The sequence below is a fragment of the Quercus robur genome, chromosome 8 (assembly GCF_932294415.1).
Source record: "Quercus robur chromosome 8, dhQueRobu3.1, whole genome shotgun sequence".
In the NCBI taxonomy this organism is placed as follows: domain Eukaryota; kingdom Viridiplantae; phylum Streptophyta; class Magnoliopsida; order Fagales; family Fagaceae; genus Quercus; species Quercus robur.
In genome coordinates, this window is record NC_065541.1 from 21,614,779 (window position 1) to 21,640,203 (window position 25,425).

A 25,425-nucleotide genomic window follows, 5' to 3' on the forward strand; every position below is an offset into this window, starting at 1 on the left:
AAAGAACAATCTCTTAAGTTTGGCGACCAGTCAGGATGAGTAAGGGGTATATCAAAACCATCTCCAACCAACCATCTGTCTTCTCGAAGAATAGGATCACCTTGCTGAACAATGTTTTTCCAAACCCAGGAATGGTGTGCTTTAGGTGTGTGGCCTTGCAATGATTCATCAGGATGGTACTTAGCCTTAAAAGTTCTAGCTAAGAGGGATTGGGGACATTTAATATGCCTCCAATATTGTTTTGCCAACAAAGCTTGATTCATAGGGCTGAACTTATTAATGCCAAGACCCCCTCATCTTTTAGGCTTGTAGATTTTATTCCAATTGAGCAAATGAAGTTTTTTCTCTCCAGTTTCATGACCCCACCAAAAAGACCTTACAATAGAATCCATCTTGTTACAAATAGATTCAGGAACCTTAAAACAAGAGAATGTGTATAAAAGAAGAGATTGGAGTACAGAAGAGATGAGGGTGGTTCTGCCAGCCTGTGAAAGAAGCCTAGATTTCCAGCCCTGCAGCTTGGAATGAAGCTTGTCAATCAGAAAATGGAAATTAGCAATACGATTCCCTCTCCACTTAAAATTGATACCAAGGTATTTGCTGGGATGTTGGACAAGGTTCACATTCAAACTTCTAGCTATGGATACTTGACATTCCTTGGCCATGTTTGGGGAGCAAAAAAGGTCAGATTTGGTTAAATTTATTTTTTGGCCCGAGATAGAGCAGTACCAGTTTAGGATGGATTGGATATTACCAAGAGAGTTCATGTCATTCTTGAAGAAAAGAAGAGAGTCATCTGCAAAAAAGAGATGAGTGAAAGAAAAACCACTCCTGCCTACTTTCACTCCTTTGATCTTATTAGAGTATTCAGCCTGTAGCAAAGAAATAGAGAGAATGTTAGCACACAAAAGAAAGAGATAAGGAGATAAAGGATCTCCTTGCCTAAGGCCCTGTGTTGGATGAAAGGTTGAAGTTAAACTCCCATCGACTAGAAGAGTGAATGACACAGAAGACACACATTCCATAATCCATCTAATCCATTTGGGATCAAACTTCATGGCTGTTAGAATAGCTTTCAAGAAATTCCAGTTGATTCTGTCATAAGCTTTTGACATGTCTATTTTTAGAGCACCAAAAGAGGATTTCCTTCCTTTCTTTTTCTTTAGGGTGTCCATGATCTCATGAGCCAAAAGAATATTATCTGAAATGTTTCTCCCTTGTATAAAAGCATTCTGGTATGGAGTTATCAAACTATCCATTACAGGTTTCAGCCTATTAACTATCACTTTGGATATCACCTTATAGATCACATTACATAGGCTAATAGGCCTGAAGTGAGAAATTTCATCAGGGAAGGGGGATAAGAACAATGTAAGAGTGGTTTAGAGGCTTGAATAAGGAACCTGAGTGAAAGAAAGCTTGGACAGCTCTTGTAACATCCTCTTTCACAATGTCCCAAAAGGCATGGAAAAAGAAAGCAAGGATGCCATCTGGACCTTGTGCTTTATGGGCTCCTAATTGAAACACAGCACACTCAATTTCAAAGTCTAATATTGGTTTGTTAAGTGAAAAGTGTTGCTCATCTGTTAAAGTAGGGATGTTGAGAGGTTGGAGATCTGCTAGGATGTTATCCACGCTTCTAGAACTACAATCTTCATAATTTGACTTAAAGTGAGAGAGAAGAATGTTTTCAATCTCATTAAGATTGTCAGTAAAATTGCCATCCCCATCTTTTAATTGAAGAATTTTGTTTTTTGCTTTTCTTTGTTTTACTATAGTTTGAAAATACTTTGTGTTTCTATCACCATAGAGGGTCCAATTAGTCCTAACTTTTTGAGCCCACTTAAGTTCCTCCTTATCAAGTAAGTCCTCTATCTCTTCCCTCAGCTGCCTCTCCTTTCTAATGTCCTCAAGAGAAGTAATAGAGTCTTGCAATTGCTAAAGTTGATCCATTTTTGATTTAATATCAATCTCCACTCTACCAAACACTTCTCTATTCCATTTTCTAGCTACAGTTTTGGTGTTGTTAAGTTTATTTCGCAATTTTGCAGCTCTAGACCCACTAGACTACCATTCCCAGGCCTTACTGACCATATCTCTACAACTGGGATGGGTGATCCACATTTGCTCAAATCTAAAAGGTCGATTTCTAAAGGGTGTTTGATGTTCAAAATCCAAGATTATAGGTCCATGATCAGACAAATAATGGGGAGATTCCTTAGATAATATAAATGATATTGGTTGATCCACTCAGTACTGGCAAAAGCTCTATCTAATCTCTCCATAACAAAATATTCCTCCTCCCCTTTATTCATCCAGGTGAATTGTTGCCTAGAGGTCATCAAGTCACAAAGCTGAAGATCACTCAACACTTGCTGAAATAACTCAGCACCAGCAATGGGGTTTTGGTTAAAAGAGAATTTTTCCTCTCTTGAGAGCACTTGGTTGAAGTCTCCAATACAAAGCCAACTAGGTTGAGCTATATCTTTTAGAGTTTTTAATTGTTGCCAAACCTCATTCCTCTTGGCTAGTTCAGGATGGCCATAAACAAAAGTAATAGATAAAGGTTTGCCCTTGTTATCTGTAACGTCAATATGAATAAGGTGAGGGGATTCATAAACCACCCTGAGAAAACTCCTTTGCATCCAAGGAAGAATAAGACCTCCACCCAAACCCAATCTAGGAACCTCACAGCCATAAAAAAATAATAATAAAAAATAATAATAATAAAAAAAAAAAAAACCACATCTATTCCAAATATCCTTACCCTTATTACTAGCTAGACGAGTTTCCATTAAGAACAAGACATCAGGATTAAAATCATGGGCAATTTTTTGAACTTGCAGAATTGCAGAGGATTTGCCTAAACCTCTACAATTCCAACTTAGAATCCTCATGGCTATGGGGGAAGCTGTGAAGGGCCAGCTTCCCAACACCCATTTGGATTAAAAGGGATATGGTCATCAACAGGATAAGCATAGTGTGAAACAATACAACATTTATAACCCTTAAGGAAAGCAGGGTTACTTTCATTGTCGGGGCAACAGCAGGGTAATTTTTGACGGATGTTCCTCCCCAAACTTCCTATCTCCATGCCAAACCTTTTCCTTGATAATCCTCTGCTATTACATGTACTTTCATCGCCCAGAAGGTTAGAGGTCTGTCCTGGATCAGAATTATAGGTCACAGGAGATGTTGAAATTGGGTTTTGCCTTTGAGGTCTATGTTGACCTGTATTTTCCAATCCTGTATCCAGACTTTGGGCTCTCACCAACTATGACCCATAATTGTAATGGGCCTCATGCACAGTATTATCCTCTAATTGAGCCCTTCTAATCTGTGGTCCTTCACTTGGGCTACCATCTTCAAAATTAAATCCAGCTCTGTCAGTGTTCCGGACCAAGAAGTTATTGTAAGAATTAAAGGAGTGATGAGATTGGCTATCCGTTAAAATTGCATGCCCACGTGTCCAGTCAGGGCGACCTTCATTCAAACTTTCCAGGTTAAACATAGTAGCAGTTAGTGATTCACTCTCTGTGGTATCACTGGAATTGGGGCTCTCTTGTAGGAGACCATTGGTCAAAAAAGGTTCCTCTCCTCTACCCATATCAAAGCTTGTTATGTTGCCTTGATTGGAATCAGGTTGGTAAGGCAAAGGTGATGTTTGGGCTGATGTTGCATTCAGGTGATGAAGCACTGTGTTTGGGCTAGATTCAGGGCTAGGTGTGTCTGGATTGGAAGAGATAGGAGAAATCCATACTTTATTTAATATCTTAATTTCTAACTAAAACCGTAAAACGTTAGAAATCGACTCCCTTTGCATAAATTCCCAAAATTATTGACTACCCAAATATCTCATGCACAAAAATTCTAAATGGGCTTTTTTTCTTATAATCATTATTAGTATTTATTGTTTTTAACTACAAAATACTTGTAGCAAGAAAGTAATTAGGAAATGGCAGGATAGTATTAGAAGATTAACTCTATGACAGTTAATAACATGTTACCTCTCATGATAAAAAATAGTTTAAAAAAATATTTTCTAACTTTCCAAACACTGATACAAAGAGATAACATACCAAAAACAAATCAAAGCAAATCACGCAGGTAGTAAGAGGTGGATCGCGAGAGTTAGAGTTTGAAGTCCGGATCCGATTGACGACACGCTTGCCCAAGCTTAAAGCGACCCCTCAGCTATTTAAATTGGCTGCCATACAATGATGCACTGACAAAGGCAAAAGCAGTACTGAAACTTAGCGAGAGAGAGTCTGTGTGTGTTTCGCACTTGTGTGCGTGACTAAAGAGCGTTTGGTAATGTTGTTCTAGTAACGTTGTTTAAGTTTTTTGAAAATACGTGTGAGTAAAAAAATGTTGTGCAAATATGTGTTGTGTTATTTAAACAACAAAAATTGTTGTTTAAATACCCCTACCAAACACCCCCTAAAATGTGGGTGCAAGGAATTTTTTTTTTTTGCAATATCGGCATATGTGTTTTTTTTTTTTTTAATCGGCAGATGTATTTTTACAAACAAACGTGTGTTTGTTTTAATTTTTAATTTTTTTTTATAAATAGATAAAGTAATTTGAAAACTATCAGAAGAGTGTTTCTGTTTTATAGGCAATGTTTTAGTGGGAGTTAAAGATGTATTTTTATTGAGTTGCCCCTACTTAAATGTAGGTTGTAGGGATATTTTGGAGCAAAAAAAGAAAAAAAAAAAAATCTGGTCCAAACAAGAAAAGCCCCTTAAATGTTAGTATAGAAAAAACAAAGGACAATATTAAATTTCATACGGTAGGATATTTACAAAAAATGATCATTAACAAACTACTTGATAGATTTACTATCACTTCGCTCACCTGAATTCATCTAATGTGCCTGCTATGCAATATAATAAAATTGTTGATATGTCACCCTAAAAAAAATATACAAAAAAATAGAGAGTAAGACTTAAATGTAAGAAAAGCAACAGAAAAAAAAAAAAAAAAAAAAAAAAAAAAAAAAAAAAAAAAAAAAAAAAAAAAAAAAAAAAAAATAAGAGAGGAAGAGAGAGCACCACTTAAAACACATATACTTAATTGATTAGTCAAACCTGGTAACCACAAAAAGAAAAAGAAAAAAAAAAAGAAAAAAAGAGGGAGACAAAAATATACATTATTCCCACTCTTTTAAAAAGAGTCATTAATTAGAGAAAATATTAAACACTCATCAAACCGACCAAATAAAAGAAAAGATTAAAAGAGAAAAGTACGGACCTATTTTGTAGACAGTATTTTACATGGGAGTTAAAAGATTTTTTTTTCTTTTAAATCACAATAAAAGAATAAGATTTTTTTTTTTTCTTTCTAAACTTTAAGTCAGCGTTCAACTAATTTTTTTTCTAAAAAAAATCCATTTGAGTTTTAAAAAAGTAATTTGAGTTCAAATAGAATTCATATTTAAAAATGTGAATATAAGATTTAGTTCAAATAGAAACGTGAATATAAGATTGAGTTCAAATATAACTCATGTTTGAAACGTGAATACAAGAACTCATATTCATGTTTGCAACTAATATGAGTTGAAAATGTTTTCTTATATTCAAGTTGAAAGAGTTCTAATATGAGTTGATAATGTTTTCTTATATTCACGTTGAAAGAGTTCAAATATGAGTTGTGAACAAAACATTAGAAATATAAGAAAACGTGAGAGGCCGTTAGACTTTTAATTTTTTTAATTTTTTAAATTTTTTTTTAAGATAAGATAATGATGTGGAAAGGATAATGATAACAAAGTAAGGAAACCAAATATAAACCAAATACATGAAAGTAAATACAGAATAACAACTCATAAAAGCAAACATAACACATAGAACCCAACAAGCATGAGGTGATCAAAGATACTTGCATTTTGGCCGTTGACTACACTTCAAGTCCAAAGTCCAAAAAGTCTATTGGAGTTGGAGGATAGAGCACGCAAAAATCTTGAAGATCAACACCTCAGTGCACGTTCCTTGAAGTTTAGATACGAAATTCTTGAAGATAGACACCCCAGTGCACGTTCCTTGAAGAAATATGTGAAAGAAATTAAAGGTGAGATTGAAATATTTGATTTGTTTCTAGAATATAAGAATTTGTTAATGAATTAGAAAACCAAAATAGAAAAGACCAATGTACATTGACATACACATACTGTTGAGCAGGAGCAAATAGAAAAAATGATGATAATGGTGAAAAGAAGATAAACATAAAATTGAGAGAATTGGAGAACTGAAGAAGAAGCCATTTGAGTTTAAAAACCAATGTGAGTGTAGTGGGAGTGTGGTCTTATTTTGTAGACAGTGTTTTACGTGGGGGTTAAAGAAGCATTTTTACCAAGTTTTGACCCTACTTAAACGTAGGGTGTAGGGTTATTTTGAAAAAAAAAAAAAAAAAAAAAAAAAACCAGTTCAAACAGGGGAAAACCCGTAAATAGAGTAGTATAGATGATATGATATGATGTCAATTCAGAATTTGTTTGGATACCGCTTATTTGCTGAAAACTAAAAACTTATTACTGAAAACACTATAGCAAAATACTTTTTAAAAGGTAAAACACTATTTATTTGCTACTGTTCACGTGTTTTTGTGCTTTGGCTGGTCCATGAAGAGCGCCATGGGACCAACCAAAAAAGCAAATGTAACTTCAAACAGACGCGTTACTAAACAAACTCACACTCAATCAAACTTATCCAACCCATGTTGGTTGGGCGGATCAAATTAGACCCACGATTTGGACTCTTCATATAAGCCTATAAGCGACAAGTTGAAAATGTTGGACGGATGGAAGACAAAACGTAAAGAAATTGAAAGGAACTTTTTCATCTCTATGTTTTTACTTTTAAGTTATCTTCACAGTTTGAATTTGAAAGACAACCTACCAAAATCATGCAAAATGTTTTAAATAAATCACCGTCCAATTGAAAAGTCGATGATAAATCTTACTAACCAAACTCCGTGTCAAACTCCAAGCTAGTTGGCTTTCTAGTAGTACAGCTCTAAATTAGATGTATAAAATCACACGCATTTTGTACACATTCGGTCCATGAGTATATTTAATTATATACTTATTTCAGTTTACTGTATTTGTTTACATCATTTATTTATAAAATCTAGTTGTTGTTTTTTGTTTACATAATCATAAAAGTAAATTATTTTGTACTGTACATCAATTTTGTCTACTATATATATATACACAAACCCTAAAACAAGTCATTTACCAGATCACACTTAACACATTTTCCTTCTAATGATAAATCTGGAAAAAAAAAATCCTTATTGGTAACTTTCTCACTTCCCAACTAATTTCTCAAAGATGAAAGACTTCGATATAGCTAGAAGTGACCTAATTAGTAGTTAAGGGTATGCTTAAAAAGATAGAACGGCTAGTAAAGCCAAGTTGTGATTGTTGTGCAGCTTGCAAACGTTGAGAAATTATTATGCCTGCCCTAGACTTTAAGGAGTATATAATAATTTTTTGTAAGAAAAATATTAAAGTTACTACAAGTTTCAATATAAAAAACTTACAAACTGATGTAGTAAGAATATAATTTTATTACTTCTTATAAAGAACATAATGAACAAATGTTTAAAATAATTTTTTGTAATTAAAAATAAGTTAGTTTGTAAACCTTATATATTAAGTCTTTAGGAAATTATATATGAAGTCCACCTGATGGATTCCACTGCCTCTTAAAGGATGTGGTGTTTCTTTGAAAATCTAGCCGGTAGTTTTTGAGACAGCACAACCATTGCTTTCTCATATCTATCGTACATGTATGTCTTGTATTAAATTAATACATAATGTAATACGCACGTTTATACTGCACTCATCATATGTTTGTCTATATAAAGGCTAACCCCATGCAATTTTTACACATTGAATACAATATTCACAATTCTAATAGAACTTTTGAGCCAACACCCATTACTTTGTGTTACCTCACAAAATACAACGACAAGAAACACAAAGCAAAGTTGAGTTAATGGACCACCTAGCATTTTGGCTAATACTTCCCATCGTGTGGGCATGCATTCATGTGCTCACTGCCGCTCTAGGAGGCCGGAAGTCTGGCTCTTCAACACTTCCCCCAGGTCCCCGCCCTTTTCCGATCATCGGAAACATCCTGGAGCTGGGCAACAAACCCCATCAAGATGTTGCCAAGCTCTCCAAAACCTATGGATCCCTTATGACTCTCAAGCTTGGGAGCATAACAACCATAGTCATATCCTCTCCAGACATAGCCAAAGAAGCACTGCAAAAAAATGACCAAGCCCTCTCCAGCCGAACTATCCCGGACTCTATCCAAGTATTTAACCACCCCAAAAATTCAATGGCATGGTTGCCCGCGTTGGCTCGTTGGAGGAACCTCAGGAAACTTTCTGCCACGAAAATATTTGCTCCACAACAACTCGATGGCACACAAGCCCTTCGACAGAAAAAGGTGAAAGAATTATTTGACCATCTTGACCAATGTTGCAGTGGTGGGGAAGTGGTTGATATTGGTCGAGTAGCCTTCATTACAGTACTTAATACCATATCAAACACTTTTTTTTCCATTGATTTGGCACAGTATAGTTCAAATTTACAGTCCCAAGAGTTCCAGGACCTTATATTTGGTATCATGGAGCTTCTTGGAAAGTCCAACATTGTAGACTATTTCCCAGCACTTCGTTTAGTTGACCCGCAAGGTATACGGAAAAGGATGAAGAGTTATTTTACAAAATTGATCGGAATTTTTGATGGTATCATCAAGGAACGAGTACAATTAAGAGCTTCATCAGAGGGTTCTAAGGCAAGCAACGATGTACTAGATTCCTTCCTTAATCTCACTGAAGAAGATAATTCAGAATTAAGCTGCGACGATTTCAAACGTCTGCTTCTGGTAATTAAATACCTTTCTTAACTTTGCTTCAAAACACTTAATTATATTAGTTTTTTGGAGTAAAATGCATTAATGTGGTACTTTTTATTTATTTATTTATTATACAAGCACCGATGAGTGCTCTTAGCAACTTAGCATTAATTTTTAGCCGCAGAAAAAATACTAATTAAGAGCATTATTTTTTGTCTACATTAATAAACTTGGGCAGTGCTCTATAAGTCTAGCTCTCACACTATTTTGTATCAGGATTTATTTATTGCAGGGATTGACACAACATCAAGCACTGTTGAATGGGCACTGTCTGAGTTAATACATAACCCTGAAAAAATGGCTAAAGCCCGAGACGAGCTTAAAGAAGTTCTTGGCAAGGATCGGCTAGTTCAAGAAGTGGACATCTCAAAGTTCCCTTTTCTACGAGCAATAGTGAAAGAAACCCTTCGTTTGCACCCACCAGCACCTTTTCTAGTTCCTCACAAGGCTGAGACTAATGTAGAAATGCGTGGCTTTATTGTGCCCAAAAATGCACAAATACTAGTAAACGTGTGGGCAATGGGACGAGACTCAAGCATATGGACAAACCCAAATTTATTTATGCCTGAAAGGTTCTTAGAACAAGACATTGACTTCAAAGGAAAAAACTTCGAGCTAATTCCCTTTGGAGCTGGAAGAAGAATCTGTCCTGGATTGCCGTTTGCTAATCGGATGGTGCCCTTAATGTTGGCATCTCTTGTACATTTCTTTAATTGGAAGCTTGCAGATGAGATGAATCCAGAAGATATGGATATGAGTGAGAGTGAGACCTTTGGACTCACCTTACACAGGGCTAAGCCTCTCCGGGTTATTCCAACTAGAGTGTAACTTCTGTTATTTCTGTTTTTTAGGCAAGTGTATGTGCATGAGTAGAATCGTTTAATGTTAGGATTTTCCACAAGCATTATTGTTCACCGTTGGTAGTAATCTTCTTGAATCGTCATGTTATGTGTTACAATAAATTTAAAAATAATATAATAATTGTTGAGAAACAAGGTGGACATGCAACTATGTTTATTCGATTAATGTCAATGTTCTTAGATGCAACTGTTTTTATTTTTATTTTTATTTTTATATATTAATGTTAAAGCTAATTACTATATGTAGTGATCGTTTAACCCTCAAGCATTCCTGGGCAATTGGGATTAACAGAAACAGAGCAATATATGGAATTAGACGCATAACAATATGTTGATATTTGTTGATGCAGAAGTTTTGTCAGAATAATAAACACTCAGTAGAATACAAAAAGAAGTCCACAATAGTAGAGAGTTTTATTGTTACTTGTAGCATTACGCATATTTTGCTATATACACAACTCTTCACTGTTTCACACTTTAATTTTTTATTTCCTTAGAGTTGCATTTTCAATCTAGCTTAGCTACAACTTGAAAATGTTACATCAACATGGAAGATGAAAAGTCAAGAAAAGCAACTTCTCTTAATGTAACTCTTCCACTTCCGTGTTTTGCAAAGAAAACATGCAAAATGTTTTAAACAAATCACCATCCAATTGCAAAAGTCGATGATAAATCTTCTAGTAGGTGTAGGGCGCTAAATTAGATGTATAAGATTACACCCATTTTGTACACATTCGGTATATGACTATATTTAATTATACATTTATTTTCAGTTCGTTGTACTAATTTACATAATTTGTTCTTATTCATACTATTCATAGGATCCGTTTGTATTTTTATTTATAGAATCTCCTCTAGTTGTTTTTTTGTTTACATAATCACAAAAGTATATCGTTTGTACAATAGTTATGCTTATAAAGAACTTTTGATGTCCGTATGTTGAACATGATAGCATGCTATTACATTTAACCTAGTTAAAGGCCTTGTAGCTGAATTCGCACCTCCCCATGTACAAAGTGCTTAGGGGTTTAGGGGAGAAAGGGTTCAGGAGAGAAAGGGTTCGAGTTGCAAGGTTAGCGGCATATTGTAATTATCTCCAAAAAAAAAAAAAAAAAAAAAAAAAAAAACCTAGTCAGGGCCAGCTCCACATTGTGTCTAGGATTGTCACAAGACCACTGACTTGGAAAATAAAATAATTACTATTTTCTATGACATTTTTATTCTTAAAAAAAATTTGTGACTACCTTAGATTTTTTAGGCTCAATATAATAAAACTTTGATCAAAGTTTGGCAACAAACTTGATTGTAGTCTTATAAATTAACGTTACAACTCCATTCATTATTTTTTTATTGGATATAAATTTTGACAAATCCCCACTATTGGATTACATTTTTTTTTTTTTAATTCTCCATACTTACAAAAATTTCAAAAAAATCAAAGATTAATAACTATGTTATCAATCAAATGTTTAAATTTCAAATTTTTGTAATTTAAAATTATACATAAAAAATAAGTTATGGGTCAAATAGTAAATAATATCCAATTGACATGAATTTTGACATGTGTTTTAAGAATATAAAGAACATGCAATTCAATTATTAGATTTTCAAAATATGTAGTCATATTAATCTGTTTAATAAGAGTTGTAACTTTCTATTACAACTAAGTTTGTAGCAAAAATTTGTTCTTAAACTTTGATTCCCTTAACAATATATTAGGTATTTACAAAAAAAATTCCCAAGAAATTTTTTATTAAAATAAAAATTTGAAAAAGATGTAGCTTGCAGCATTAATAATGAGATTATCATACAACAATTTCAAAATAAGAAAATTCTTAGAAGGAAATTGTAAAATTTTATGTATTTGCATTTTTTTTTTATCAATATATAAAGTTCTCTTTTTATTAGATTTTATATAATTTAAGTTTTTTTTAATGACCACTTTAGAAAAGAAATTTGGAACCGCCACTGAACCTATTTAGGGTCCGTTTGGATTGAGCTTATTGTTGCTGAAACTGAAAACTGAAAACTGAAAACACTGTAACAAAATAATTTTTAAATGTGTAAATAGTACCGTGGGACATATTTTTAATATTTTTTAATATATAAACAGTAACAGCACAGTGCGTGAACAGTGCATTTACTGTTCATAATAGTGAAATTTGTCTCCCGAAGTCAACAAAAGCGGGCCAAAAAAAAAAAAAAAAAAAGAGAAAACGCGAACTGGAAAAACGCAGACACAGCGGACGCGGAGCCCAAACGCTCACTTAATATATTTTGGATACTACAAATTATTTAGTTTTTGTTTGTTGAAAGTATATGGTTTATGGTTTCGTAACTTTCGTTAATATTTGTGAACTTGTAAATATGGGTGTCCTTATTTGTTAAGGGATATGTTTAGTTGGCTTATATAATATTTATATTTTTTTATATTTTTTCTTATATAATTATATGAGATATTAATGATTATTAGCGTGAATATATATATATATATATATATACACACTGTGGGAGTCAAAAACACAATAAAAATAAGACACTCATTCAAAACAGGGGGATTTTTTGTATAACTTACTAGTACAATTTATTTATTACAAGAAAAAGGGTGGAAAATCCATAATGGGAAGCTCAAACAGCAGATTAAGATAATATGATTACAAATGTGAAGAGCAATGACCTACAAACTGCCTTCTCAAGGTACAGAGGAATAGCAATTAAATAAAGGAAAAGAAAATCACCATTTGGCTTTTTCTCCCTCTAGCTCTTTTCTTGGTTTCTCTCTCAATATTTCTTGACCCCCTCTTTGTTGCAACCTCTCCCATTTTTATAAGCACATTTCTTCCCTTTATCTCTCCAGCTGGTCTCTTTCTCCAGGCGGCCTGCTCCCAACCAGATTTCTTGGGGATATTTACCTCCTCTTTCCTTGGTTTTCCCCTCGTTTTTATCCTGAAACAGGACTTTTGGAGGGTGTTTGTACTGTTCAAGTTGTCCTATATGTATTTAATGCGGAAGTGATTAGGTAGAGAACTTCTCATTAATGTGGAGGTGATAGTCTTTGTGATCCTTATCCTCTCGAGGAGTTTCTCGAGGTATACCTAGTGAGAGTGGCATCTCGATTAAAAGAGGGATTAGTTCCCTAGGATCGCTCCTTTGCCTACTTCAAGGTCACCCGTGTTTATTACCTTGGAGTTTCAATGTTGGTGGCATACCTAGAACTTCGTAAGAATCATTTGGGGTGACATTTCCCCTTATGACCCACAGAGATGGGCCTAACCCGTTCTTTCAATTATGAGATTTCAAGCCCTTTGGACCTCGACCTAGAATTGAACTCAAGCCCCCACACATATACTATATCTAAGAGGATTCTCCTTTTTCAACTGGACTTTTATGTGGTTCAAAAATATCCTCTTTAGGGTAACTTCATTTAGAAATAAAGTCATAAATGTTAAATAACAATTTTCATTTTGAATTCAAAAAGAAAACTCATAAAATTTAGGATTTTTTTTTTCCTTCACGTTTAAAAAAGAAATTACAGTTACTTTTTATTTCTAAAGTTTATCATTTTTATTTGTTTGAAAAATAAAAAATATATATTTATAAATTATAATAGATGAAATTTATTAATCTTTACCCAAAAAAATAAAAGAGCCTATGAGTAAAATCAAGTCATCATGGGATCTCTTATAACATGTTTTTCTTTTAAAAGAAAATATCTGAAATAAAACATACGTAGTGGCAACTTTCTCACTTCTCGGTAAAATCCTTGAAGATGAAAGACTTCTATGAAGTTACATAAGTAGTGAAGGGTACGCTTAAAATGACAAAATTTGACTACAAAATTGGTTGTAGTAATTCTAACACATGGCATACTATGATCGGTGAAGAATAAAGAAGAATACAAAAAGTAGAACAAAAGTTTTTTTGTATTCAGTTTGAATTAACTTCTTAAGGCTATGTGTTGCAAGAAATTTAAAATGCATATAATAATTGTTGAAAAACAAAGTTGAACATGCAACTTTGATTATTCTATTAATGTCAATGTTCTTAGATGTGATCTTTTAATCCTCAATCATTCCTGGGTAATATGGACACACAAAAAGGCCATATGTGCAATTTTAAATTAGATTTATACGAATAAATTGACCTTATATACCTTCTGAGTTATCTAAAACCAAACGTCGTGCTAAACGCTGATTCCATGATTGTTGGTATCCTAGTATAGCATCAATCCCTGGATCTTGTTCCCTATATGCTAAATTCCCTGTATCGATAATAATGCGATAGTTGAAATCAGATCTGTTAGTTATTAGCTAAACAATTTACTTATTTTTTAAAAAATGGTAAGTCTATAGATATGTGAAACAGAAAACTTTCAAATTAAATTTGAAAAAACAAAGATTTCAAATTAATTTGTCACACCATTTTGTTATATTTATAAATTTGATAGTTACAATAAGGGATTTGAAAAGTGGATATTTTTGTTGAAAATACCAGAAAATGTTAGTTGAACTACAAGACTCTTGTTATGCACAATTTATTGCATCCTTATATGATAGGATTTAAAATATAATCTCCTTTTTTAACTATGTATGTACTTGTAAAATACTCTAGCACTAACTATGTCGATTAGTAGTTTATTTCTCAAAAAAAACTATGTGATTGAGTACTAACGATGTGATAGACAACCATTGCAATATATAAATATATATATATATATATATATATATATTTCTTAATTCTTTTATATTCAATTATTACAATAAGTGAGAAGAGAGGAGAAAATTTGAATAACAATTCTTCTCAAGAAGAAGATTAGACAATACCACTAAATTACAAGATTATGAATTCATTTAATTCTTAAATGAGTTCTTGACATATAAAACATTTGCTTCTGGTGGATATTAATAAATACTTTTTTATTTATAGAAACAATAAATACTCATTTAGTTCAATTTCCTAACTCTGGATTAGATGCTTACATAATAACATGTTACAAGCATTATTCAAATAATAAAACGCAAGTGACAGGCTCTCCCAAGTAGGAGTCATTTTCTCTCGAAACTTCTCGAGCGCTTCTCTCTACCCAGATAGTAGATTTTCGTTTCTTTTGGAAAAGCTAGTTTCTCTTTTCTAATCTTCTGTAGATATTCGTTCTAGGAAGTCAATCGGCCATGGAGGAAGATTTAATTGAAGAACTCAAGCACATGAAGCTAACAAAAGAAGAAGAAACACAGATTGCGATATAGGGGAAGGCAGAAGGGAGCTGATTGAAGAGTGCGAATTGAGTCTGGTGGGAAGATTACTGTCGGACAGGAAGCAAAATCAGAGAGCGTTAAAGAGCACGCTGCGATCGGCATGGAAAACAGGGTCAGATCTGAGAATCGTGGATGTAGGGAATGATACTTACCAATTCAAATTTTCAAGCGAATATCAGATGAGATGGGTCGAGAATAACGGTCCATGGAATTTTGAGAACAATCTATTGCTTCTCAAAAGATGGGAAAAGGGGATGACAGCACATAACATCTCCTTCACCCATTCTCCATTTTGGCTACAAATTTGGGGCTTGCCGTTTGATATGATGTCGGAGAAAATTGGAAGGGACATTGGCAATAGCATCGGTAATTTTGTGACTGCGGATTCGAAGTCATGGTCTTCAGATCAAGCGAAATTCATGAGAATTCGTGTGAACATCCCGTTGGATAGACCACTAAGGCGGTGCGGAGTTGTGGCTAGCCCGGAAGGGGAGAAATTTCAAGTCTATTTCCGCTATGAGAGACTCCCTGTCTTTTGTTTTCTTTGTGGAGTAATGGGGCATGATGTTCGGCATTGTCCATGCCTGGAAAGACAAACAGAAGAACTTCCCCAATATGGTGATTGGTTGAGAGCTCAGGGGGGAAGTAAGATTGGTAGTCAAAGGAAGGATCAAGCAAAGACAACGGCGATGGGACAAAATGCACCACCGGAGATAGCAGGAAAGGGAGATCAGGATGCAGAGAGGAGGAGTCTGGAAATGAGCGGGAATCCCGAAAAGCAAAAGGTTAGTAGAAACTCTACTAGTATGTCAGATACTGATAGTGACTTGTCAAAATCTTTATTTCAAATTCAAATTCAAAATTCTCAAACTAGAGAGGTAGAAACGGAGAGGGTGGGCCTAGAAAAAGCAAAAGCAAGTAAAGTAATGTCTGGGCCGAAGGGAAGTATAGACCTGAGCAGTAATATCTGGGAACCATCATTGGGCCAGGAGCACTCGATAAGTGCAGAAAATGAGGAAGTAACCAGCCCAATAAAAACCCAAAAAGATCCAGTTGGAGAACAGAGTGATAATAATGAAATAGAGAAAGCCCAAAATAGAAAAGGAAGGTGGAAGAAGTTAGCCCGTGGTCAACAAACAAGTAAGGGAATAGTAATGGAGTTCAATGATAATACAGTGGGGATAAAGCGTAGTCTCTGGGCAGAGGAAGAAGATGAGGAAGGCAGGAAAAAGAAGGCACGTACAGGTGATTCAGTCTCTCTTAATTTAACGGCGGTGGCTGCTAGGCAGCACCGCCGAGAGCCATGAATTCCCTAAGTTGGAATTGCCGGGGAATTGGGAATCCCCGGACAGTTCGAGCGTTGCGCGATTTAGTGCAACGATGGAATCCCAAAATTATTTTTCTAATGGAGACAAAAACTAGTGTTAGAAGGATGACAAAAGTAAAAGAAAGGATTGGTTTCCCAAATGGTTTAATTGTCCCTAGTGAGGGTAAAAGTGGTGGAATTGCCCTGTTATGGATCAGAGAAGTGGAGGTAGAAATAAAAAGTTTTTCGAGGTCCCATATTGATGCGGTTGTGACAGCTCATTCCCGGAACCTGAGATGGAGACTCACAGGATTTTATGGGAACCCAGATACAAATTTAAGAAGAGAGTCCTGGAATTTACTTAGAATGTTGAATTCTCAATACCAGATGCCATGGATGTGTATGGGAGATTATAATGAAATTCTGTTAGCAACTGAGAAATGTGGAGGACTGGAAAGATCCCAAAACCAGATGGAGGGTTTTAGAAGTGTAGTTAATGAATGTGGTTTTCAAGATATGGGATACGTGGGGCCTAAATTCACTTGGTGCAATCGAAGATCTGATGGGGAGAGAATTCGGCTTAGATTGGATAGGGTGTTGGCTACAGCTGATTGGATGGAGCTCTATCGTACATCAAAGGTATTCCATATAGTGGATTCGACCTCGGACCACTGTGCTCTCTTATTAACAGACCAACAAGCCTCACCCAATCGGGGAAAGAGACGATTCCATTTCGAGGCAGCCTGGATCAGATATGAGAAATGTAGGGAAATCATTCAGGAAGTGTGGAAGAACCATTCTGGGCTGCATTCTTCAAGTGGGCTAGTAGAAGGGTTAAATGATTGTGCTTCTGGATTAGCAAGTTGGAATTATTCTGATCTAGGCCATATTCCACGGAAAATTCAAGAAAAAAGAAAGAGCCTTCAAGCTATGATACAGGCTGATCTGGATGGGAGCAATGGGGAAGAAATTGACAGGATGCGCAAGGAAATAAATGAGCTCCTGGATGTGGAAGAAACAAAGTGGCATCAAAGATCAAGGGTTCTATGGTATCAAAAAGGGGATAGGAATACCCAATTCTTCCACCATAAAGCAACCCAGCGTAAGAAGAAGAATGAAATTAATGGGCTGTGGGACAAAGAAGGAAAATGGTGTGAAGGAACGGGGGAAATTGCTAATGTAGCTGCTGATTATTTCAGGGAGTTATTCACAACTTCTTCCCCAACTAGAGATAATGAGGTGGCTGATCTGATACCAAGGAAGATCACGGAAGAGATGAATGAGCACCTTACAAAAGAATTCCACAAGGAGGAAATTGTCCAAGCCATCCACAGTATGCATCCGACAAAAGCTCCAGGACTCGACGGTATGCCTGCTATCTTTTATCAAAAGTATTGGGATATTATTGGTGATGATGTGTCTAAAACAATCCTTAATATCCTTAATTCAAATGCACCAATGGCAGATTTGAATAAAACAAATATAGCCCTTATCCCTAAAATAAAAAACCCAACAAAAATGAGTGACTTTCGACCCATCAGTCTATGCAATGTATCCTATAAGATAATATCCAAAATGCTTGCTAATAGGCTTAAACCTATTCTATCCACCATTATTTCAAAAAATCAAAGTGCTTTTGTTCCTGGCAGACTTATAACTGATAATGTTCTTGTAGCTTTTGAAATTATGCATTATTTAAAGAAAAGAAAGGGAGGGAAGGACAGTTATATGGCAGTAAAACTCGACATGAGCAAAGCTTATGATCGGGTTGAATGGGGTTTTTTAGAAAAAATAATGAAGAAATTGGGCTTTGATGATAAATGGATTAGTTTAATTATGAAATGTATTTCTACTGTTTCTTATGTTGTGCTTATCAATGGGGAGGCTCATGGATGTATAACCCCTACAAGGGGTTTGCGTCAAGGAGACCCCATCTCTCCATACTTATTCCTCCTTTGCTCTGAAGGTTTTACAGGATTGATAATGGAGGCAACTAGGAACAATAAGCTTTCTGGAATTTCAATATGCAGAGGCAGCCTAAGAATAACCCACCTCCTGTTTGCTGATGATAGCATATTATACTGCAAAGCTTCAGGTTTGGAAAGTAGGGAGCTTGTAAATATCCTTCGGAGGTATGAAGAGGCGTCGGGTCAGAAAATAAACACAGATAAGTCATCTGTGTTTTTCAATCAAGATGCAGATGAAGAAACAAGAAGTGAAGTTAAGGATATTCTTGGCTCAATGCTTGATGCCCATCCGAAAAAATACCTGGGACTTCCATCCTTAATTGGTAGATCAAAGAAACAAATCTTCAATGAAGTAAAGGAGAGGGTGGGAAAGAAGCTAATGGGATGGAAAGAAAAAATGCTATCCATAGGTGGAAGGGAGATTCTGATAAAAGCAGTAGCTCAGGCTATACTAACATATACAATGGGATGTTTCTTGCTCCCAAAAGGGTTATGTGAAGACATTGAGAGAATGATGAGAAATTTCTGGTGGGGACAAAGGCAGCAAGAGTCTAAAATTGCTTGGGTTGGATGGTCTAAGATGTGTAAATCAAAAAGAGAAGGAGGTATGGGTTTTAGGGATCTCAATGCTTTCAATTTGGCGATGTTGGCAAAGCAAGGCTGGCGAATGTTAGTAGATCCATACTCACTGATGGCTCGCTTATACAAAGCAAAATACTTTCCTAATAGTGATGTCCTAAGTGCAAAAATAGGGAGCAACCCATCCTATGTTTGGAGAAGCATACATCAAAGTCTAGAAGTTTTGAGACAAGGTACAAGGTGGAGAGTTGGAAATGGGAAGTTGATTCATATCTGGGATGATAAGTGGCTGCCAACTCCTTCAACATACAAGGTTGTTTCTCCACCAAAAGATTTTGGAGATTTTTCAATGGTGTCTGCGCTCATTGATACGGACAGAAAAAGTTGGAGGAGGGATAGACTTGAGAACATTTTCCTACCCTTTGAGGTGGAAACAATACTTAACATCCCTATTAGTTTTCATCTTCCTGAAGACTCTATAATCTGGATGGGCAATAAAAAAGGGTCCTTTTCAGTGAAAAGTGCCTATTATGTGGCTAGAAGGATCCTAGAAAAAGAAGACCATGGAGAATCCTCGTTAGGCGATGTATGTGCCCCACTGTGGAAGAGGATGTGGCAGTTGAATATCTCGGAGAAAATTAGAATATTTGCATGGAGATTATGTATGAATGCAATCCCCACATTAACCAATTTGTTCAAAAAAGGAATCCAAATGGATGTCACATGTCCCATCTGCAAAAAAGATCCTGAGTCAGTTGAGCATGCAATTCTGAGATGTGTTTCTGCTAAGGCAGTGTGGGCTAAATGGATTGACTGTCCTATCAAAATCCTTGATTGCAGCCTGGATGTCACTGAACCAGCTTTATGAACCAGGGAACTCAAAGTGACCTGGAGAAGTTTTTTGGGGTGGCCTGGTCAATTTGGTATAATAGGAACCAGGTGGTGAATGAGGATTGTGGAGCAGCTGCTGAGCATGTCTGGGGATTAGCATTCCGTCTGATAGAAGACTTCAAGGAGGCTAATTTTCAAATAACAAAACAAAAGGAGACAAAGGATAGGGCCTGGAAACCTCCACCTAAGGATATCTATCTTATAAATGTGGATGGGGCAGTACCAGCTATGGAAGGTAACTCAGGAATTGGAGTTATAATTAGAGATTGGAATAATCAAGTTGTTGCAGCTTTGAGTATGCCTCTTTCGGGTAGATTTGCAGTGGAAGAGACTGAGGCAATTGCTATGGAGCAGGGCATTGTTCTTGCAAAGGAGCTGGGACTAAATAAAATTATATTGGAAGGAGATTCAATGCAAACTGTTCAAGCAATCTGCAGCAAGGATGTTTGGGGAGTTGCAGGCCATTTAATTCATGGCATTTTGCAGGGAATGAATGGCTTCAATTATGCAGAAGCTAGGCACATCTGCAGGAATAGCAACAAAATAGCCCATGAGCTAGCTCAACAGGCCAAAATTTCAGGAGAGGAATGTAAATGGATTGGTGTGGTCCCTGAGAATATAGCAAATTTGTGTAGGCTGGAAGGGATCTAGTGTTTTATTTTGTTTCTTTTCTTTCCTGTTTTTTTGGCTTGGCTATCTATGGTCTCTGTTGGTGCGTTGTCCTGCTGTTGGTGGTGTTTGTTTTCTGCTATGTACTCTTTCTGTTTCTGATTAATGAAAATTCAGTTTCAAAAAAAAAAAAAAAACGCAAGTGACAAGCATTCCAATCAGATCATTAAAATCGCATTCTAGTAATGCGTCAAAGATATTGTTTAGGACATTATTGTTGCACCGAATCTGATCCAAATCATTCTTTAGTGGGACTCGTAACAAGTCAACTTTTGCGACACCAATTTGATTTTCTATTGGTGAAGGCCTATTTTTTTTTTAAATAAAAAGGTCGTTGTTATTACTATTTAGTTTAACCCTTAATGACAATATTTTACGCTAAAGGGATAAAATATTTTGTTCTATAAAGTGGTTAAGAAGGAGCGCGAGTCTTTTTCACGTCATCACGTATGGTTGTAATGAAATATGGGCATGGCACATAAAACTCTTTTCTTATTATTATTATAATATTATTTACTGTCACTTACATCAAATATTTGAACTTTAAACCTTTTATTCAAAAAAAAAAAATTAATTAAGTTAACTGGAACTCACAATAATGTCATTTTCAAGTCAAATGAAATGGAAATTAACTTGCTATGTGCAAATTTAGAATTTTCCAATTAGCTTAGAAGTTCTGGAGAACATCTGCCTTTCACATACATGAAATGTTTTTGTTGAGGTTGTGGGAGTGGACCCACTGTTTCTCTTATGTTTTGTTGTGCTAAGTCTAGTTCATCGAACCAAACAAAACTTAATTAAACCTAATTACTTTTAGGAGCATCACAATTGAAAGTTGGATTATTTGAAAATTTTGGTTCAAAAGCAATTTTTGAAAAACTTTTTCAATAGTCTTTAGGATTAGATAACATAAACAAGCTCAAGAAATGATGGAAAATAGAAATGACACTGAGATGGTCAAAACTGACAAAAATGCACCGAATGCACCAAATGGACTGAAGTAGACCAAAATAGATCGAAGTAAACTAAATGGACCAAGTGGACTAAATATGACCGAATAGGACTAAAGTGGACGGAATAGGACCGAGTTTGACCGAATAAGATTAAAGTGGACCAAATAAGACTGAATGGACTGAATAAGAATAAAGTGGACTGAATGGACCGAATAGGAATAAAATGGACCGAACCGAATAGGACTGAAGTAGACCGAAGTGGACTAAACAAGACTAAAGTGGACCGATTAGGACCAATGATGACTGAATAAAATCAAAGTGGAGCGAAGTAAACAAAATGGACCGAATAGAACCAAACTTCACTGATGTGGAACAAATAAGACCGATTAGACCGAATAGGACCGGAATTTTTTTTTTAATTTATAAATATTAGTCTTTAGACACCTAAAGTATTTTTTTTATATGTATTTCCTAAGAAATATAAAAAGCATTATCAAAGGATTTGAATTTTATTGCATTTTTTTTAGCTATGCTACTCTTTAAAATATATATATATATATATATATATATATGATATGTGCATGACTCCATTTCAATATGTGGAATTTTTATTAATAAGTAAAAAAATTTAATCTATAGTTTACTTATTCAATATTTTGAAACTAAATGGGTTGAAAAAGAAGCCCTCAACTTTGTCAATAGCCTTTTGTATTAAATTTTAGTTCTATAATAAATTATTTAGAAATAAGATTTCTATCAACATAATTTTGTGAATTTCGTGACTTTCATACGACAAAATATTTTGTCAACACTTCTAAAATACTTGAATCTACAAAATGTGCCCTTAAAAATTAGAGAGGAAAAAAAAAGAGCTATTAATAATCAATAATTGCATCAACCATCAAACAACTTTAATTAATTTTATGGGAAATATTCACCAAAAAATCGGAAAATATTATATCAAGACCAATAAATTTTATCTACTTGTAAATATTATAAGTAGATATAGTTTAATAGTACTATTTATTATTATATAGAGTTTTATATTATTACTATTATATTTTTTTTGTTCTATTTTAGGCTGAAATTTGCTAGAAAGTTTTTTTTTTTTTTTTTTTTTTTTCTTATAGGTAAAATTTGTTAGAAATTTTTATCCCATTTGAAAGGATAAGTTGGAAATATCATAATGCGAAAAACAATTAGGTGCACCTAAGGACTAAGTAATGTTCAGTGATTTTTCCACTCAATAGTATGATACAAAGTACTCAATACTATACTAAAGACCGTTGCGGTTTGGCAAAGAAATAAAATAATTTGATACTAGTATATATTGGTATATCTGTAAAAGAAAAATATTGTTAAAGTTTATTTTAATTTGTTTTAAGTTTAGTTAATAACATTGAATAGTTAATATAATACATGTCACCAGTTAATTGGTTCAACTAGAAAATGAAATAGTATGATGTGGACATGTCAGCAAACCACTAACGGTGGGGTTGCTTTTGCTAACGAAACTTCAAGATTTAAATTTAAAAATAACATAATAATTGTTGAGAAACAAGGTGGCCAAGCAACCGTGTTTATTCGTATAATGTCAATGCTCTTAGATGCAACAGTGTTTGTTATAATAACGTCAATGCTAATTACTAGATGTGATATTTTAGCCCCCAGGAATTGCTGGGCAATTTGGACGAACAGAAACAAAGTGATATGTGAAACTAGATGTACGAAAATATAAATGTTAAGATTTATGATTGCAGAAGTTTTTTTTAGAATAATAAATTAAACACTCAAGTAGAAAATAACAAATACATTGTCACCACACTCAAGTAGAATACACAAAATTTCTCGATATAGTTTATTTACTGATACTTTTTTTTCTTTTCTTTTGAGGAACAATTTACTGATACTTAAAGCATATATTAGAGACATTTTACTGCACACGCTACTCTTCTATTTCACTCTTTAATTTTAATTTTTATTTTTTTAAGTGCTTATACACTTACTGGATTGATACTACACTTATTAGATACACTTTCATGTGCCAAAATGAAAATATACCCCTTTCGCTCAAAATATGTAGCAAATGCCCCTATTATGAAACCATTTAGGAAAATGCATCTATTTTAAACTCGATTTTCTAAAAAACGAGTTTCAATAAAAAAAAATTAAAAAAAAAACTAGATTTTTAGAAAATCGAGTTATAGGCAATCAAACTTAAAAAATAAAAAACAAAAAACAAAACCTACATGGAACTCGAGTTCCATGTAGTTTTTTTCAAGTAACTTGATTTTCTAAAAAGCAAGTTTCAAATATTCCTAAAGAGTTTCAGAACAAGAGCATTTTACTCATTTACTGGAATTTTTGGACGAAAGGGGTATTTTGCTATTTTTTTTCCCACTTTCATGCATACGGTAGAATAATTGAGCCATATCTAGAACTCGTGAAGGACAAACCTATACTACACAAAGTGACAAAGAAGCATAGAGATAATTCAAACAAGACTTTAAAAGCCGCTATAACCTACATGTTGAAAATCTAGCATGCATGGAATAAGCAAGTCAAGAAAATCAATTTCTCTTCATTTTGAACTCTTCCATCTCCGCTAGTTAGCTTTCTTCACAATTTGAATGTGAAAGATAATAAGTTAATACCATGCAAAAAAAAAACACACATGCAATTTTCTTTAAAGAAAATCACAGTCCAATTGTAAATGTCCGTAATGAATAATGAGTAATGACACCGACCTTAATATACCTTTAACCAAACTTTGTGCCAAACTCCAAGCTATAGTTGGATACAAATCCTTTTGTTTTCGTTTATTGAAAGTATATGGTTTATGTTTGTCAAAAAAAGAAAGTATATGGTTTATGATTTCGTTAATATTTGTGAACTAGCTAGTAAATATGGGGGTCTTTCTTTTAAGAAAAAAACTTAGGGGAGATATTCTAGTTGGCTTATATTCTTATTGTAAATAAAAATTGTTTATATATATATATATATATATAAATTTGCAATATCATTTCCTAGATCGTAGACAAAACCAAAACGCAAGTCATTCTCACATAACACGATTTCCTTCTAAAGAAAATATCTGGCATGAAAACAAAGTATAGGTAACTTTCTCAGTTCTTAGTAAATTCCTTGAAGATGAAAGGCTTGGTACACTTAAAAAGACAGGAACGTCTAGTTAAGCCCTGTGATTGTTAAGCAACTTGCAAACATCAAGAAATTATTATGCCCCTGAGGATCAAGGTGTACACAATAATTTTTGCAACGAAAATATTAAAATTATTTCAAATTTTAGTACAAAAAATTTACAATCTAATGTGGTACCGGTAAGAATATATTGTTACTACTTAAACAACATAATAAATGACTATTTGAGATTTCTTTATTTATTTTACTTTTTTAGTGATAGGTAATTAGTCAGTTTAAGGCTTAAGTATTAAATCCTTGGAAAATTCTTACTTCCACCTACTGGATTCCTCTACCTCTCATAGGAGGATAAGGGAGTTCCCCTTAAGAGCATTAGTATTGGTGGTGCTAAAAAACTATATTGCTATTTTTAGCACCACTAATACTAAAAAAGCATGCTGCAATGGTGGTGTCATAACTAAAATTTTTTAGTTTCTTGTTACAGTACATAGCCATCTATAGCTGTGCACTAGCAAAAAAGCTAAAGCAAAAAATTGTATTTTATTACACTTCCAAGCTCTCTCTCTCCCTTGCACGCTCTCATCTTCTTCTTTTCTTTTTTTTCTTTTCCTCTTTCTCTCTTGCATGCTGTTTTTTTTTTTTTTTTTCTTGCACACTATTTTTCAGCTAATGACTCTCAGCACTCTTCAGTTTTCAGATTTGGTATGTTGGGTTGTTTATGGGTTTTGTAAATTAGAATTTTGTAAATTTTTTTGATTTTTTTTTTATTTTGCAAAGTTGTGTGTTAGTGTGTTTAGATTTGAAGAAAAATAGAAGGTCAAACCCACTGCAATAGCAGTTGTGATGGTTATTTATT

General features: G+C 34.3%; 2 protein-coding genes across 2 annotated transcripts; both read left to right on the forward strand.

Moving 5' to 3' along the window:
* Positions 1-7,903: 7,903 nt before the first annotated feature.
* LOC126694978 (cytochrome P450 76T24-like) lies at positions 7,904-9,831 on the forward strand. Its single transcript, XM_050391551.1, has 2 exons — positions 7,904-8,900; positions 9,147-9,831. Exons 1-2 carry the CDS (start codon positions 8,001-8,003, stop codon positions 9,756-9,758), a joined length of 1,512 nt encoding a protein of 503 aa, XP_050247508.1. The 5' UTR covers positions 7,904-8,000; the 3' UTR covers positions 9,759-9,831.
* Positions 9,832-15,224: 5,393 nt separating this feature from the next.
* LOC126696035 (uncharacterized) lies at positions 15,225-16,352 on the forward strand. The gene has a single exon (XM_050392822.1). It carries the CDS (start codon positions 15,225-15,227, stop codon positions 16,350-16,352), a length of 1,128 nt encoding a protein of 375 aa, XP_050248779.1.
* The last annotated feature ends 9,073 nt before the right edge of the window (positions 16,353-25,425 follow it).